The sequence below is a fragment of the Mesoplodon bidens genome, assembly GCF_964165515.1.
Source record: "Mesoplodon bidens genome assembly, chromosome: 14".
NCBI classification, from domain to species: domain Eukaryota; kingdom Metazoa; phylum Chordata; class Mammalia; order Artiodactyla; family Ziphiidae; genus Mesoplodon; species Mesoplodon bidens.
Window position 1 is genome coordinate 54,010,812 of NC_138170.1, and position 17,368 is coordinate 54,028,179.

The 17,368-nt window shown below is 45.0% G+C and overlaps 1 protein-coding gene across 1 annotated transcript in view; it reads right to left on the reverse strand.

Moving 5' to 3' along the window:
- LOC308627529 (tRNA (32-2'-O)-methyltransferase regulator THADA-like) overlaps positions 1-17,368 on the reverse strand; it is a gene marked incomplete at its 5' end in the record, with an annotated part of 186,029 nt that overhangs the window by 37,292 nt on the left and 131,369 nt on the right. Inside the window, one exon of the mRNA XM_081253798.1 lies at positions 14,493-14,608. Within this exon, the coding sequence (XP_081109924.1) occupies positions 14,493-14,608 (116 nt within the window). The remainder of the gene's footprint in view (positions 1-14,492; positions 14,609-17,368) is intronic.

Below are 17,368 nucleotides of genomic sequence, written 5' to 3' on the forward strand. Positions count from 1 at the left end.
TGGTATGATGGGTGCCCAAAGGAGGGGTTGACAGAGTGAAAATTAAGGATGGGGAAGGGGGAAATGCCTAGGTGAGTCCAGAAGTGCCTTGGCAAAGCTGGAGGATGAGGGGGGAGTCTGGGAGACAGACCGTGGACAGAATGACCCCAGCAGAGGAAGCACCATGTCCAAAGATGACAGCATGTGACATGTTTGAAAAGTAACAAGATGTGCAAAGGGGATGTGGAAGGGGAGGGACAGCAGGAAACGCCAGCGGATGGGTGACATGCCCCAAATGGGAGTGCTGAGGAGTGACCTTTAAGAGCTCCAAAAGCTCCAAAGGGTTGAAGCCCTAGTGGGACCCCATCGATCCAAGTCATGCTGGAAGGCTGGGATCCCTGCTCATTAGCATGAAGCCTTGGTGGGTTCCCTGGAAGAAACAGTTCACTTTGGACAATACAAAACTCTTCCAGAAGAATTCACTGCCATACTCAGTGGGCTGAAAACAGCTGTTCTGGCTTTAGGCTGCTAGTGTTTGTTAAGGTCTCTAAGTCCCGAGACCATATCTGGACTTCAACAGAGTCAGGGTCTAAGGTCACTCCAGTCTCCAGGGAATTACTCCCGCAGAATCCTGATTAGACTCATGGCTTAACTTTATTAATCTAGAAACCTTTACTAAGCACCATGGGGGATATCCTACTTGGAACAGAAATGGAGGGAAGGGATAAGGTTCTGGCCTTGAAGAGCTTATGGCTGCGCGCACATGCGCGCGCGCGCGTGTGTGTGTGTGTGTGTGTGTGTGTGGTGGTGGTGGGGTATGTGGAGAAAAACAAAACACACAAAAAACAGTTTTACAGAATGTCATGGAGGAGGGGTCTGGAGACATGGAAGGATTTGGCTAGTGAATGGAAAGAAGGAATTCCAGGCAGGAGAGTTCACTGGAGCAAAGATACAAAGGTGGGAACATGCTCGCCACATGCCGGCAAGAATGAAGACCAGAAAATCAAATAGGTGCAGCTGGCCAGCTTGATGGCTTGGAATGACTCTGGGTCGTGAGTCCTGGCAGGGCCCCATCACAGCCCATTGTGGGCTCTTCCTCTAATCTGGGCTCCTACGTGGGCTCACTCCTACACAGGTCACTTCTGGTCTCCACCGCAATGAGTACAAAGCACGAGCAGCCTCTCACCGTGGAGCCAGCCGTGGAGTTAATGAAGCAATATCCCGGGGACCACCACCGGGCCTGAAATAGGCTGGAAAGAAGAAAACCAGAAAAAAGAGAGGGAAAGTAGGTGAGAAGGCAGGTGAGATGTCGGGCCGGGGGTTGGGGAAGAAGAGAAGGGTAAAGAGAGCGGAAAAGTAGTAGAAGAGGGAGGAGGGAAATAGTCTATAACGTGTTCCTACGCCCTGCCACGGTCCCCCACTGGACACATGTCCAGCCACGCCGTGTCCTGTATTTAAAACTCACTTCAAAGCCTGTCCTCTAGGAAACCTTCCCTGACTAACCATTAGAGAACAGTCTCTGAGGACAGTCTGAATGGCTGACCTGACGGGATATTTTTTTGACCTTCCTCTGGTCTCCCAGAGATCCCGCTGGCCATCTTTGTAGTCCTCGGCAGTTTGAGACTCTGCGATGAGGGCAGCCCTCTGCAGACCAGACGCCGCCTCTCCCTACATTTGGTTTTAAAAGGAAGAGCTGCTGTGGTTAGGAGGCAGGAGGTACTTCTCTGAGGCAGGCTACATTAAGTCATATAAATGTGGAAGTGTAAATTAAATAAAAAGAACCCCTCTCTCCCTTCTGACTTCCATTTTCACCACAGCCCCCAGCCAAGCAAACATCATACGGCATTCCTGGAGAAACAATAAGGGATTTGTTTAAACCAAGATGGCAAACGGTCATGAATTGCAGAATATATATTTTTAAACAAGTTATTTTCCCCCGCTGTAACATCCAGAATTCAGATCTGCATGAGGGGCCAGCTGTCAGCAGCACGCAGGCCCTGACTGGCTACCCGGGGCTGCTCGTCTACCTTGCCCTCCCCTGGGGGAGGGGAGGCGGGTGACGGCAGAGCTGCTTTTTTATGGTTATGTTCCAACTTCCATCCAGCCATTCTTGGTCTAGAGCATTGCAAGTGTTTATACTCACACCCACATGCATAAGCTGCCCCAGAGCCCTCCTACTTGGATTTTCCTTTTAAAGTGAAGCCATCTTCGTGCCCTGCTCTGGTGGTTGACCAATTCGTAAGGAATTCTTACCAAGTTGTCATGCACAGAGCAAGGGACCATGAGCTGTGAGTCTGTCCAGAGAGGGACTAAATGTCCAGCCATGTGCTACAGAGCACAGGGGTCGCCCCTGGAAAGGATGCTTTGGTCCCTGGGGGACGGAATCTGTGAAAACAGGGGGCCATAACAACTTTACCAAGGTTCTGGGTCGGCACTCCGCAAAGGCCCAGGCAGTCTGCACAAGGCCCTGGGGCACTTCTTAGGTCAAGGTCGAAGCCACAGCCGCCTCTGCTTCCCTGGGAGTGCTGCTGCTCAAGAGGAACCCCACAAGCTCAATGCCAAGGCTTTGCCTTTCCCTCCATGAAAGCTCACCTGCCTTTTCAGAGGACCCCCAGGGAGCCTCCCACACCCCCAGAGGCCCTCATATTTTTCCATCTTTCTATTAGGCATCTTTTTCTCATTAATGTACTAACACTCAAGTTATGTGTACAGAATGAGGAAAAAGGGACCTTGTGTGGGGCTTGGGATTTGTTCAAAGCCTGAAGAAACCGTTTTAGAGGGTGTATGTTTTTTATTCCTTTTATGAGAGATGCATGTTTCCCCCCTTCTGTGACTTGTTTAAAAGTAAAGTTTAATATGCTGCCAGAGGAATTGCTGGTTAATAACTTAATAAGCAATGTGCTAGGAATTATGGGAGAAAAGTATTATCCAAGAAAACTTTTATTGTACAGTTTGGGGCTTGGATGATACATAGCTTCGGTTATTATATAAAATGCTAACAGAAGTCCCCTTTCTTTTCAACCTTACTTTCTCCCTAGAATTATTAAAAAAGGATATATTAAGTGAGGTGAATGAACACTTCTAGAAGCTGCGTGAGAAGTCTGCACGTAGATCACAGGTGAGAATTTCTAACAGTACAGTCAGGACTCTGCTAATGTGAACCTGGCGAAGCACACACTTGGAAATTAGCCTTGGCAATAATAATAACATCAACGGCATTTTATTAAAAGTTTAATCTTCGAAAAATATTTTATCTTTAAAAGATTCTTAAGAGAGAAGAAAAGTAGGCATTATTATTCCCATTTTTATAAATCAACAAGGTAGCTCATATAGCTCAAGTGACCTCTCCAAGATCGGGGCAAAAACCAAGAATAGAACCAAGGTTTTCTAGACAAATTGTATCCGTGTGTCCCAAACACAATCAGATGAAAAGTGAGACCCTGTGCCAAACAATGAGGGTATTTCGGTTTGCAGCCACGCACTCTGGTGCTGTGTCCTGGTCACCAGTGTTGTGAAGAGCAAGGCTCTGAGCACAGCTGTTTCAACATGGCCGATGATGCAGACAAAGACTTAGCTATCTGACAATAAATATTCCCTGTATTTGCTTAGCTCTTTTGTACCTGCATGCCCATTACTCACCATGTCCTTCCCCACCCTCACCTATTGCACATTTTGGAGCTTCCAACTTTACAGATAAAAACTGAAGCCCAGGGCTTCCCTGGTGGCGCAGTGGTTGAGAGTCCGCCTGCCGATGCGGGGGACACGGGTTCGTGCCCCGGTCTGGGAGGATCCCACATGCTGCGGAGCGGCTGGGCCCGTGAGCCATGGCCACTGAGCCTGCGCGCCCGGAGCCTGTGCTCCGCAACGGGAGAGGCCACAGCAGTGAGAGGCCCGCGTACCTCAAAAAAAGAAAACAAAAAACTGAAGCCCAAAGAAGTTCGAGGCCACACATCACTGGTTAGTAGTTGAGTAGGTGCCAGAACCCAGACCTACTACCCGCGAGTGCACCCTGCCTCCCTCAACCTCAGGGAGGTGCGTTCACAGCTAGAGGCTTTTCCACTCACCCAGTGCCTCTCCAAGTGACCCTCCCTATGATCACCCAGGAACACAGGGCCTTTGGGCTGGTGAGGGTCCCTTCCGGCTCAAGGGGGAATAAGCTCCTGAACGTGCATGGGAAGCTGTTTCTAGAGGCCTGCAGGCCAGTCCGGTCGCTGAGGAAGCCTGGGCATCACCGGCAGCTGAGGGGAAGGATGACAGTGAGGCTTCGGAGGGTCTCTCTCAAATCCGCTCCCTTGGCCTATTCACGTGAGACCTGCCCACGTGCCCCACAAGCCTTCCTAGGGTCAGCCCGAAGCTGGCCACATAGGACAAACGCACCAAGGCTAAGTCAGCTCAGTATGAGGACAGAGAAGCAGGAAGCCAAGTGAGGCCTCAACAAGTGCTCCCGCCAGGTCTGTGTGCTGCCTGAAAGCCTGCCCCCAAGTTACTGACTTGAGTTAAAGGCACTGCCTCCAGAAGATCACTACTGAAAAACAGTTGTACTACCCAGAAGAATTAACTTATTTATACATTAGCACTTGGTAACATGTGAGCATGATTTGTTGGTCATACCAAGTGGCAGTCAGCCAGCTGAGAGTGGATTTCTGAGGAAAGGGGATCTAGAATAGCAAAGTTTTGATGGCAATAAGGTCTAGTGCATGGTGCCCTATCCAAGGAGGGCAGCTCCTGAGAGAGGGCCTTGGACAGCTCAAGGGCCTGGGGTTGTGGTATTTTCTGTGAGGATGATCAGGCTGCAGCAGAGGAAGCAAGAGAATCAAGAGGCAGAAAACAAATCTGCTATTTCTTGAATACATCCCTAATTTGGGCTATCCTTGGAGCCAGACACATCTGTCAAGTAGGAAGAAGTCACTTGCTCCCTTGTGTCTATTTTCCTGTCTACAGAGAGTGGTTTGGATTAGATCCCTGTTTTGAAATAGGGAGTCAGGGTGCTCTTTGGAGTCCCTTTTGGGGCTCCCAATGGCTCAGAAGCTATGTGGGTGGGCCTCCAGGCCCCCATCTCAACTTGCAGCGTATTTGCCATCTCTATTATCTTGAACATCTTGAACTTCCACTTAAGCTTCTGTTTGAAGAAAGGATTCCACTGGATTAGATGATCTCTAAATTCCCTTTCCTGCTATAAACGCTGTGGTTCTACGGTCTTCTTAGCAATGTTGAACAGACAATAGCCATGAAGTCTAAAATGCACACAAGCAGCATCTCTATTCCCAACACGAGCTGCCCAGGCAGGCAACAGGGGCCTCCAAGTGCCAGACAGAGCTGGTGGATTGCTACTAGGGAGCTTTTGTTAACCTCCCGGAGGGGCTGGAGATTTTGTCGATCACTGAGAGAGGGTGGAAAGATTTAACACACCCCTCAGTGTATCTCATGAGCATGGAGACAGCAGCCTATTTACCAGTGTGAGCCTGAGCTTACTGACTTCCTCTTAACTCTTGGATCAGACCCAAATTCCTCTGGCTGACATTTAAGGCCTGCCACAACTGGTCTCTTATCAAATCTTGCACTGCTCTCCAAACACACCATGTCTTCTCCAGCTCTAATCCCCCACCGGCCCACATGCAAATGCCTTCTCCAACAGTGTGCCACTGTACATACTGTCCACCATCTTGATATGCTCTTTTCCCACCACTTTTGGCGTTTCCAAATCACAGCCATGCTCTAAGACCCTGCTCAAATACCTAACTCCCCTAGAAAGCCTTCCCTGGTTATCCCAGTCCACATTCTTTTTTGAATTCATATACTTATTATATGTACTACAGAGTTAGAATTCTACATGAATGTCATTGTTGGTTGTTTCACATGGATAAGCTCTTTTCAACTAGACTGGATCATAGCTAAACTTTGACAATAATAGAGACTTAATTATATATGCCTAGGTGGTCCCCACGATGCTGAGCACTGTACTAAGATTCCTTCCTTTGTACTTGGGCAATGAGACCTTCACAACTTACTTAGCAACATAGGCTCTATACCACTATAACTTCACTCATTCTCCAATCTATGAAAATAAACCTTATCTAACAATTAAATCTCACCTAGTCTTTAAAGACTTCTCCCTTCTCCAAGACATCCTTGACATTCCAACCCCCACTAGCTGGCTCCTGTGATACAGTCTGACCTCATTCCAGCATTTACTAAATTCTTACTTGTCTACAGTTACTTAAATCCACACCTGTCTTATTCACTTGGTTTTTGAAATAGGGACAATATCATTCATCTCTATATCCCCTACTGTGCCTATGACACTGCTTTGTACTGTCTGTGGATCTGAGTTGGCTTGGATTCATTGGGAATGGCTCAGTGAAGGTCTTGATTTACCCAAAAGATGAAGCATGTCACATGTAAGGAAAAAAAAAATAACCCACTATATTAGAGTTTTACATAATACCGTGAAAATGTGTTGAGGCCATTTAAAGCCTGCATCCCTTGCAAGCCGGGCAATGACAACACTGCCCAAATCTTCCAACAACAATATCCCAGGAAGCCAACAGCTACAAGTGGAGCAAGACAGATATTTCTGAGCCCTTTATCAAACTAATTACTACCTCTAGGTTAGGTCTGCAGATTTCTATATTTAAAAGTAGAAAGTTGGGGGTTGAATTCTTGATGTGCAGTTGCATAAACAAACTATATTTCTCACTGCAATATGAAGAAGCTTTGATCTTGGGCAACTTATTCAAAGGCACAGTTTAATATACTGATCATTTCTGACTGCTTTTACCTGACTAGTTTCCATAAGCTTAGTCTGTCAACAAGAAGTATATCGTATATTCTCAAGCTTCACTTCTTAGACAGCTTATTCTTTTAAGACTTGACATATTTTTAAAAGGAATATCTAATGAAGAAAATGTTTTGCACCTTGTCCATTGCTTTGGGTTGAAATGTGCTAACTTAATGTCTCTGTTTTTAAAAATACAAACAGGATCTCATCCCGAGATATCATGACCTTGAACATTCCTGAGAAGTCTGAAAGGGAAGTGAACAAATGTCAACAAGCTTGGGTCTAAAATACACCAACTTCATTTCTCTCATCATTCAAATATGTGTGAGGCTCAAAGAGACTTTGAATAGGCTGAGCTGGAGGATTAAAGAGGGGTCCTGATGAGAATCTCCCTCCCCAATAAAATCTGGGGGTTGAAAGAAAAGCAATTAAAAAGGGGGCAGGGGAGTACTGGAGAAACTTTTATTGTGAAAAAAAGAAAAAGAGCTTAGAAGAAACAAACCAAAAGCAAACCCAACCCCCAGCAATGCCTGGAAACTTGCTATGTAAGTAACCATCCCTGTTAAGGCTTGCTTCCCTTAAAGTTTTGGCAGGGACCACAAACGATAGCCTTAAAATGCCACATGATCATCCGAATATTTTAACAACCCATCTCAACTGGATTCATTTCAGCAGCATGGGAATGAAACGCAACCTGCAGCTGTGGCAAAGGGCTGGGGCCCCTCGGAGCAGTTGTGAAAGAAGGACCTCTTGCCTGGGGAGAGGACTGGTCCAGAAGGCACGAGGGATTTGGGAAGGGCTAAGGGACAGTGGGAAAACGGAATCAGACCTAAATCCCAGGATTTCTGCCTGGGAAGTGTAGTCTCTCGTGTGAATAAATCTGGTGGTTAGAAAATAACTGCTGTCTTCAGCTGTAAAGCAAAACAGAACCCTAAACCAGGACTTCTGCAGCTAGCCACAGAACCCCCTGTGGCAGAACTGGGATTGCCACACAAAAGCCAGCCCTAGCTTTGTCTCTATAAGCATATTTTCCTTATGTGTTTAAATCCCAGGCCTTCCAGGTTCACACCACCTCAGCTTAGTGGGGGGACCAGTAAGAAGTAGAGAAAATGGGGAGAGCACATGAGAGTATGGCTAACGGGGTGGACAGGGAAGGCAGTACTAGGGAGATGCAGGATCACACAGAGGAGTGACAATGGGGTGCCAGGAGCACTGATGGGGAAGCTGTATAGGAAGTGCATGGATCATACAGCTAACACTTTTTGCAAATAAGAATTAACTTGGGGTAACAAATCATTAGATCCAGCACAAAGAGGAGGTCTTCAACAAACATAAGCTCCCTCCATCATCTCGTCCCTCCATCAGCACTGTTTTATTCAAAAATTTATTTTCCAAGGTTGATTTCCTAGTAACCTTGGGACCTGTTCTTGTATTCTTGAGAGCCTGTTTTTCTCACCAGAATATCAGACTGTTATTTTTCAAAATGATAAATATTCACTGCATGCCAGCAAAGCCTGGGTCCTACCCCAGGCACTGAGTCCACTGGGATGGCTGCCCGGACAAGGGAGTGCGGACTTCCTGTAGAGAGCACTGGGGCCATGCGGTCCCCCTCGGTGCAGGTCATCCCAGGTGGATGGAGGAAGAATTCTGGGCTGACCCCTTCAGGAGCCTCACCCTCTCCCATGGCTCCAAGCTCCAGACACAAGCCCTGAGAATGAGGGTGTGAAGGTGGGAGTATTTCAATGGGCGGGGTGGAGCTGGGTGCTCCCAGGGGCCCACTCTCTGACCCTTGGCCCTCAAATACTGTCTCAGAACCAGCAGCATCGGAATCACCTTGAAGCTTGTCAGAAAAGCAGGATCTCAGGCTCCACCCCAGACCCACTGAAGGAAAGTCTTCATTTTAAGGGGCCCCCCAGGTGATTCATGAGGTCTGAGAAGCACTGTTCTAGAAAATGCTTCAGTTATCACCATTCAAAGCCCTGACGTAAAAACACTGGATAGATGGAAGCAATGTGGTCCAGCGGAAAGAACCCGAAGAGGAGCAGGGAGTTAAGCTCTCGACAAATGTTAGCTGCTGTCAGGCAGTTGTTACACCCTGGTCAGCTGTGTGAAAATGGGCAAATCCCCCGACCTCTCTGGGTTGAACTTTCCCATATGCATGGGGATGGGAGTGGACTTCAACCAACTTTACGATTCTTTCCAGTTCTAAAGTTCTAGACCTATGATTCTATTTGACAAGACTCTGTTTTGTCGCCCTCTCTACACTAAAGTAGGGGTTTTAGTAAGCAGTTGCTATATTTAATATAGCCTGGCATACAGCAGGGCTTAATAAATATTTGTTGAATGAATGGGAAATAGACTTGAGTGGCCAGTAATGGAACAATGGTAAGGTAAACTTAATGCCTGACTATTCAGGTGACAAAAATATGCTACCTTTAACAAATGATGTTTTCAAAGATATTTTTCTTATTACAAAACCAGGCAAAAAGCAATTTACTTTTGGCAACGCGTAGATAGCAAAAGTAGAAAGCAAAGCAAAAAAAAAAAAATTATTGTAAGAAGTCAGGACAATAACCTTAGAGGAATGATAGAGTACAAAGAGTTTTTTAAATGTTTGTTATTAAAAATTTTTTTTAATTGTGATAAAATATGCATAATATAAAATTTACCATCTTAACCATTTTAAGTGTGCAGTTTAGGAGTGTTAAGCACATTCACATGCGTGTGCCACCAATTTCCAGAACTCTTTTCATCCTGTAAAACTAAAACTCTATTAGTTGAACACTAACTATTTCCCTTCCCCCCAGCCCCTGGTAACCACCATTCTACTTTCTGAGTCTTTGAATCTGACTACCCCAGGAACCTCACATAAGTGGAATCATATAGTATTTGTCTTTCTGTCATTGGCTTATTTCACTTTGCATAATGTGCTCAAGGTTCATCCATGTGGTACTGTGTGTTAGAATTTCCCTCTTTTTTTTTTTTTTTTTTGAGGTATGCGGGCCTCTCACTGTTGTGGACTCTCCCGTTGCGGAGCACAGGCTCTGGACACGCAGGCTCAGAGGCCATGGCTCACGGGCCCAGCCGCTCCGCGGCATGTGGGATCTTCCCGGACCGGGGCACGAACCCGTGTCCCCTGCATCGGCAGGCGGACTCTCAACCACTGCCCCACCAGGGAAGCCCTTCCCTCATTTTTAAGGCTTAATAATATTCTATTGTCCATATATACCACATTTGTTTATCCATTCATCCATCAATGGACACTTGGGTTACTTCTACTTCTTGGCTATTGTGAATAATGCAACTAGAACATGTACAAAATATCTCTTCAAGATTCTGCTTTCAATTAATTTTGGTCTATACCCATAAGTGGAATTGCTAGATCATATGGTAGTTCTATTTTTAATTTTTTTGAGGAAACACCATACTATTTCCCATAGCAGCTACACCATAAAGAGTTTTCAATAAGAGCAAATGCTTTCATGATACTGTTAAATGGAAAAAGTAAGCTATAGCTTACATATATACAGCATAATCTCAACTACATTAAAAAAGCATAGGAAGAAAGATGAAGTAAATAACATGAAACTGTTAACCAATAACAGTGGGTTCCACTAGATGCTGGTAAGAGTAGACTTATATTCTCTTCTTTTCCCGAATTTTCTATGATGAGCACAAACTACACTGACGGTCAAGAAAAAAATGTGAAAAAAATTCAGTAGGACACATTTTTCTTCTTGGTCATCACATCATCCATTGCATGGAATCTGATAGTCCATTAAGTTTACCACATTTACTAAAAGGACACACACACACACACACATACACAGAGGTTTTTCTTTTTATAACCAAAGGAGACGCTAGATAACTGAATTGATTTCTGAAAAAATTTAAGCCCCAAATAACAGTAATTCCAACTCTCAATCAAAGTAAATAAATCTTTTCTCCTCTTTCTCTTACTTGACAGGGCTTTTTAAAAGTCCTTCCTATTCAGGTGGGGCCTGTGATCCAGCTGGGACAGAAGAGCTGGAATCTGTACATAGCGAGGGCAGCAGACAGGGCCTCGAGCGGGGCTGCACTGACCTCCTCTTCCATGGCGCCCACAGCCAGCCTCGCCAGGCCACCAGCTGACCCCTAGTTTCACTCAGTTTCTGGCCTGGGTCAGCTTAGTTCTCCTTCAGTAGTTGGTAAACTGCCTTTGCACCAGGAGAGAGACAGTAAACTGGATCGAGGAGAGAGGGGTGGAGGAAAAAGGGGAAGGAAGGGACTTGAAGGATTAACGAGCTGATTTCCATAAAGGCTTTGACATCTTGGAATGAAAAGCGGCCTGTAAGAGCAGAAGCCCAGTCCCCTACTCAGGCCATGTTGCCAGCTGGCCATCCATCACCAAAAATTCCCCAACAAATCCATGGCTATTGCTTAATCACCTCATATAAATCCCTATTAATCTTGCAAAGTCAAAACACAAATATATGACAAAAGTCTTTATTTTATATGCCCTCAATTCCAGGGTTAAAATTTTTAAAATGGAACTGGGTATCCAATGGCTCCAATGTACTTTTTTTTTAAACCCCTTTTTGGGGAATAAATAAATGACATCCTCACTAATGTTTTTGTACACACTGGACTGAATAAACTCAAGCTAATGATCAACATAAATTGAAGAAGGAAAAAGGTGACAGTGCTAAAATTTAAACCGACTTTTTTTTTTTTTTTTCTGCAATAACATTGACATTTCAAGCTATACTCAAAAGATACAGAAAATCCTTAGTAGGCACAAAAGAACATTAATTCCTCTTTCTTTCGTAAATTTCTATGGACATAAAGGAGCCTCTTCAGCAGCCAAATTTGGAATGCTCTGCATTGTACTGCTTTTCAGGGGAAAAGAATGTGAGACTGTAAGTCAGGGGTTGGCTTTGAGAAGGGCCCACTAGGACCCATAAGTGGCTCATCTGAGCACAGGGCTCCCAGTGCAGACAAACACCTTCTGGGACAACACTCTCTGAGGACCTCAAGGGCAGGGCAGGCGTGCAACAGGCTGAGGCTTCATCACTTCTATCTGGTTCTATACCTTCCTATTCAGGAAACTTCAAGTTATCCTGCCTAATCCTGCCTGGATAATCCAGAAAAACTGACACGTGGCTTTGGGATACATTGTGTCCTGGCCATGTGTTTTCCTTTCAAACTCTATTCCAGGCTCTGAACACATCCTGCTTAATATGGTAAAAGTGAACTGGGGAGCAAGAGGAAGCCTGGTGTTACAGACCACCCACGGAGTGTAAAGTTCACACTTGGATAATAAAGAGTTGACTGTACTGGAAACATAAAAGTGGCTTTCCTGGACTCTGGGCAAAGAAGGTAGAAACCCAGTGAATTTCAGTGATTCATGCCTTTGTTTTCTAGGGCTGGAAAATCATGGAGGAAAATCAGAGAATGGGGGCGGAGGGTGGATGCAGACAATAATGAAAAGACTGATTAGAAAACTGCAATTTTCTAAGTGCAATTAGAAGGCCAGGAGGACTTCTCCAGCTGAAGAGGGGGCTGATGGCAGCTTTATCATCCATCATAGGGAACTGCACAACATGCAGGCCCATTCAGATGGCTGGCCTTTTACTCTATCTCCTCCTTCCCAGCCAACAAGCAGGAATTGACTCAGGAAGCCAACAGATGATGAATTTCTATAAGACCCATCAAGGGGTAGCAAACTAAGGGGGCAGAAGTTCCTTCCTTATAGAACTTTAAGAACAGGAGATTCAGATTCTGTCTTGGGGCAGTCCTGGCTGGAAGCAGGTGTTTCAATAGGATCGTTTCCCTGACTTCCTGATGCCCAGAAATAACAGCCACGAGGACCAGGCCTACTAATTGGTAAACAGATGAGAGCACAAATATGATCACAATTCCTTGTTCTCTCAAAAAAGGCATCTTGGGAAGTTGTCTAAAAGCCACACAGAAGGCAAATGATACTAGGCTCAGGGGAGCAGTTTATGGTCAATGAACTCCTCTGTTCTCTAAATAAAAGAGAGAAAACAAAAATCATACTAAAAATGAGAGGCTAACCATTAACCATCACTTTACTGGCATTTCAGATACTAGAGAATTTCCCCATCAATATCTCTGGCCAAAGATACAGGTGTTTAGACAAACATGGAGACTCACATCTCTACCCACTGAGAAATTCTTCACTGGGTTGCTTTCCTTTCACCATGCAGCCTCCATGTATCTCCTCAGCCCCATTCTCTGCTACACATACCTTATACTTTAGGTTTCAGAAGAGCTAACTTCTTTCTAGCTCTCCACACTCACCATGACATTTCATATTGCTATGTCTTTGCCTATGACATTCCCTGAGCCTGGAACACCCCTCCCTGCCCTGGCCACTTGGCAAAATTCCCAACTCTTGAAGGCATCCACCCTCCCAACCCCGGGCTACTCCTGTACCTACTACATACATTTGTTATCATACTCACCATATTCAATGAAAATTATTTATTTACACATATTCTCACCTCCTGGATGGGAGCTCCTTGAAGCCAGGACTAATTCCTTTTATATCTTTGCATCCCTACATCTCCTAATACAGCGGCTATCATGTAGCCTATGCTCGTTCACAAGACTTTGTTGAATTACACTGATTTGTGGGTCTCACACTAACCACTGCTTGTCTTGCCATATAAGATGGGAGCCCAACAAAAGTGAACAAAAGCACATTTTTTGAAAAATAAAAAAGAGGCTGTTATGTTAGACAACCAACATACTAATTATTAATCAAAGGCAATATACCACAGCATGGAATGTGGTAGCCTATGGGCCTCTGCTGGACCCCCCTCTCCCGGAATCACAGAGAATGTAGCAGGGGGTGGGAGGCCCTTGCAGTAACACAGATTTTGAACAGAGTGTTACAGAGAGGACTCCTTGTGTATTCGAGAGAAACTGAGAAATTCTTTTTGCTCCATCTTTCACACGGTAAATGTTCTAAGTTTCAGAAAAAACTAACGATGGCAAGAATGAAAAAAAGAAAACAATACGTATCCACTCTCCTTTGCCTTGCTTATTCAAGCTTCTCTACTACCTACCCAAAAAGGTAACTTGCATGTCTTTTTCTTATTCACCTGCTCTGGGCCCCTCTGCACCTGCTCAAGTCTAACATCAATCTCTCATCTCTGAGCTGCAATGGTACCTGATAGTTTGTACCACATGATTTAGTCAATTACTGCCTTTCATTGTTAGGATATCTAACACAGGGCTGGGCACATAGCAGGTATTCATAAAAACAAGCTGATTGGTGGACAGATAAAAAGCCATAATACATGCCCCCCAGCCACACAGCAGTTTTAGAAAAATTGTCAAGAAAATATTTTTCTTTCTTTACCACAACCCAAAGTTCAAAAGAGATAAATACTCCTGGGCTTCCCTGGTGGCACAGTGGTTGAGAGTCTGCCTGCCGATGCACGGGTTCGTGCCCCGGTGCGGGAAGATCCCACATGCTGCGGAGCGGCTGGGCCCATGAGCCATGGCCGCTGAGCCTGCGTGTCTGAAGCCTGTGCTCCGCAACGGGAGAGGCCACAGCAGTGAGAGGCCCGTGTACCGCAAAAAAAAAAAAAAAAAAAGATAAATACTCCAATAAGTTTAGAAAACTCATGCCAGTGACTTTTAAAACTCCCACAACTAGAAACAGCATTTCTCCAATGTATTCCTACCCCCGATAACTCCGTGCTCATGTGGGGCTTTAACATACCTCTTGGCCAGCCAGATTTTGGCTTTAGTACAGACAGCGACGTCAGCCAGCTCCTGCTGAAAGTATGTATTCATTCTGTATTTGGAGTCTGAGAAGGCTTGTAACAAATGAAAAACCTAAACCAAAAAAAGAGAAAAAGCAATATCCTGCTGTGAAAATATATTTTTCCTAAATGTCCAGTTTCTCCCTTTTAGGTTTCCTTAAAACATTCCCCTCAAAGAAAACAGACACCTGCAAAATGTGGCTCTGGTCTCTTTGCAGAAAGATCATGTTGGTCTTGGAGGACGCAGCAAGTGGCGAAAAACCAACGTCTTTCATCTGTACCTGGGCTCTGGGTTCCTCGCACAAGTCCAACAAATGAAGATTACTCTGTGACCAGTCATTAGATGCCAAGAGCTTATTAGTTACAAACAACCTATAAATTGATTTTAGCAAAGAAATGCAAACATCCTTCTCTATCTTAGCAGTCACATATGGAAAAAAAAAAGTACTTTTTAAAGTCAAAATCTTACTACACAGGAAAAATCCAATGTCTGTGAGTCTAATCTGGTTTGGGGTTTATCACAACATGCTTGGCTGAAGAAGCAGGCCGCAATGATGCTTGCCTTCGCAAATAGTGGACAGTGATGTCTGTAAACTATTTAGGTTTTTTAGATCTTCCCTGAGATGTCAGGAGCCGAGGGAGCACTGCGGACACACCCCACTTTCTTATTCTTGCATGACATTAAATATCAAAATTAAGCAGAGAAAGACAAATCCTGTTGTATCTCTCTAGCTGCCTATATTTAGAACGAAGGCCACAATTCCAGCAAGCACATGCCATAGGCCGTGTGTGTGTGCGCGTGCACTGGCACGTGCACGTAAGTGTATCTTGGGTTCACTCAGTGATGACATCAACAAGGCCTTTGTGAGAAGTACAAACCTGCAGCAGAGAACAAAAGTGGACAAGGGCGTAAATGGGATCCACTGACCTTAGCCAGTGTCAAGGGAAAAGACATGTCAGAGAAATCCTTCAGTGCCCTTATCAAGGGGAGGAGGAGGGTGGAGCAAAGCAAGCACAGATAAACACATCAAGAACTTGGAAAGTCTATTTTAATAATCAGTTTGTTTTCTTTCCCTATTGTATCCTTTACCAGAGCTGCACATGATTCTTCCTAAGCAACAAGATTCAATTTTTTCTTCTCTCTTTCCTGTCAGTGAGGGACTTGAGAGTTAAATACAGAAGGAAGCAATGAGGAAAACCAAGAGGCCAAGATAAGAGATCCAGAGTCATCAGACTCTAAATGGGTATGAGCTGGCAGGTTTTCCCGGGTCAGAGATCTGCTATATGCTGAGCATCTATGGTTTAGAGAGTCAAAGGAAATTTTGATTACTTTATGTAATTGCTATTAATTTTTTTTCTTCCTAAATAGAAGTAATTGTACAGGAGAAGGCACACAAGTTCCCATGTGGAGACTGCAAATGCTTTCTCTAATAATTGATCTGTTATTTCAGAAGCAACCGATCTACCATCACTACTTCACCGCACTCCCCACAGGGACTCACACCGCCCGTCGTGAAGTCTGGAGCAATGGGTCTGGCCGAGGCTTCTGTTCTTATGTGATGACTGCCAGAGTGAAAAGACTACCTCCCTCTGCCCAAATCCCCAGCATCCTGAAAGAGCTGGCAAAGCCACTGGGCCTTGCTTTACTTTTCTCCACAGCTGCACAAAACCAACCACCGGGGCTTTTCATGGTGTCACAGGATTGTAATTAATCAGCAGACACCAGCAAAATACATGACTTTGGAAGTTACTTGTAAAGAAAGCTGTGAGATTTTCAAACGCCTCTTATTTAGAAGCAATCACTTCAAAAATAACTCCTGATGGATGTTTAAACTTAGTCCTATATTTGCTCACCTTACTTGGCAAAAACAAGGCTGTTTTTGAAACGCTTGGTAGCTCTGGTTTATGAAAATCGGCCTACAAGTCCATCAACTCTGTCACCTTGGGCACAAACCAGACAACAATTGTGATCCTGGTTATTCACCAGGAACGGAGAGCGATCTATTTACATGGGACAAATGGAGGGGGAGGTACGCTTAGAAGAACCTCGGTGGAAATAAGCACGTAGGAGAGACAGAGCAACACAAGTGAAAGACAAGGTCAGAGAAGACCAGCAAAACAGGGGGCAGGGGAGGAGAAGGAACAGAGGGAGGGGAGAGGAGAAAAAAGGCTGATGAGCAAATGTATGAAACAGGTTATTATGTTTGAGATAACTTTTTCCTTCAGGATAATTAATGAGAATATTTGAAAATATGATTATCCTCATATGGCGTTAAGAGTGCTGGGTTTGGGACTTCCCTGGCAGTCCAGTGGATGAGACTCTGCGCTTCCACTGCAGGGGGCACAGGTTCAATCCCTGGTCGGGGAACTAAGACCCCACAAGCCCCGCGGGGTGGCCAAAGGAAAAAAAAAAAAAAAAAAGAGTGCTGGGTTTAATTCTCTCAAGAAAAATGAGGCCATCCTTTGCATGAAGTCCAGAAGTGAGGCCAGGCCCCTGGAACTCTGGTCCAAGGTCAGATCTGGGAGCTCCAGGCAGCTCCCAGGAAGGATCATTTGTCCATCAGCTCTGAAAGGACAGCAGGGGTGAGGCAGCTCATCCTCCTCCCCCTTTTTCCTAAAGTTCTGGTCCAGAAGAACTTCTGGGCAAAGAGCATGGTCAAGCCCAGGCCTGGGATAATTTGGAAACAGCCTATAATACAGGACTGTACTAAACCAAACACAGAGAAACTGAAGCTGCCAGACCTGAGGATGATGACTAACTGAGAACAGGAGAACTCTGAGAAGTTTAGTGTCACTTTAGGTGTCTCAAATTTGCAACAGGATTCCAACATTC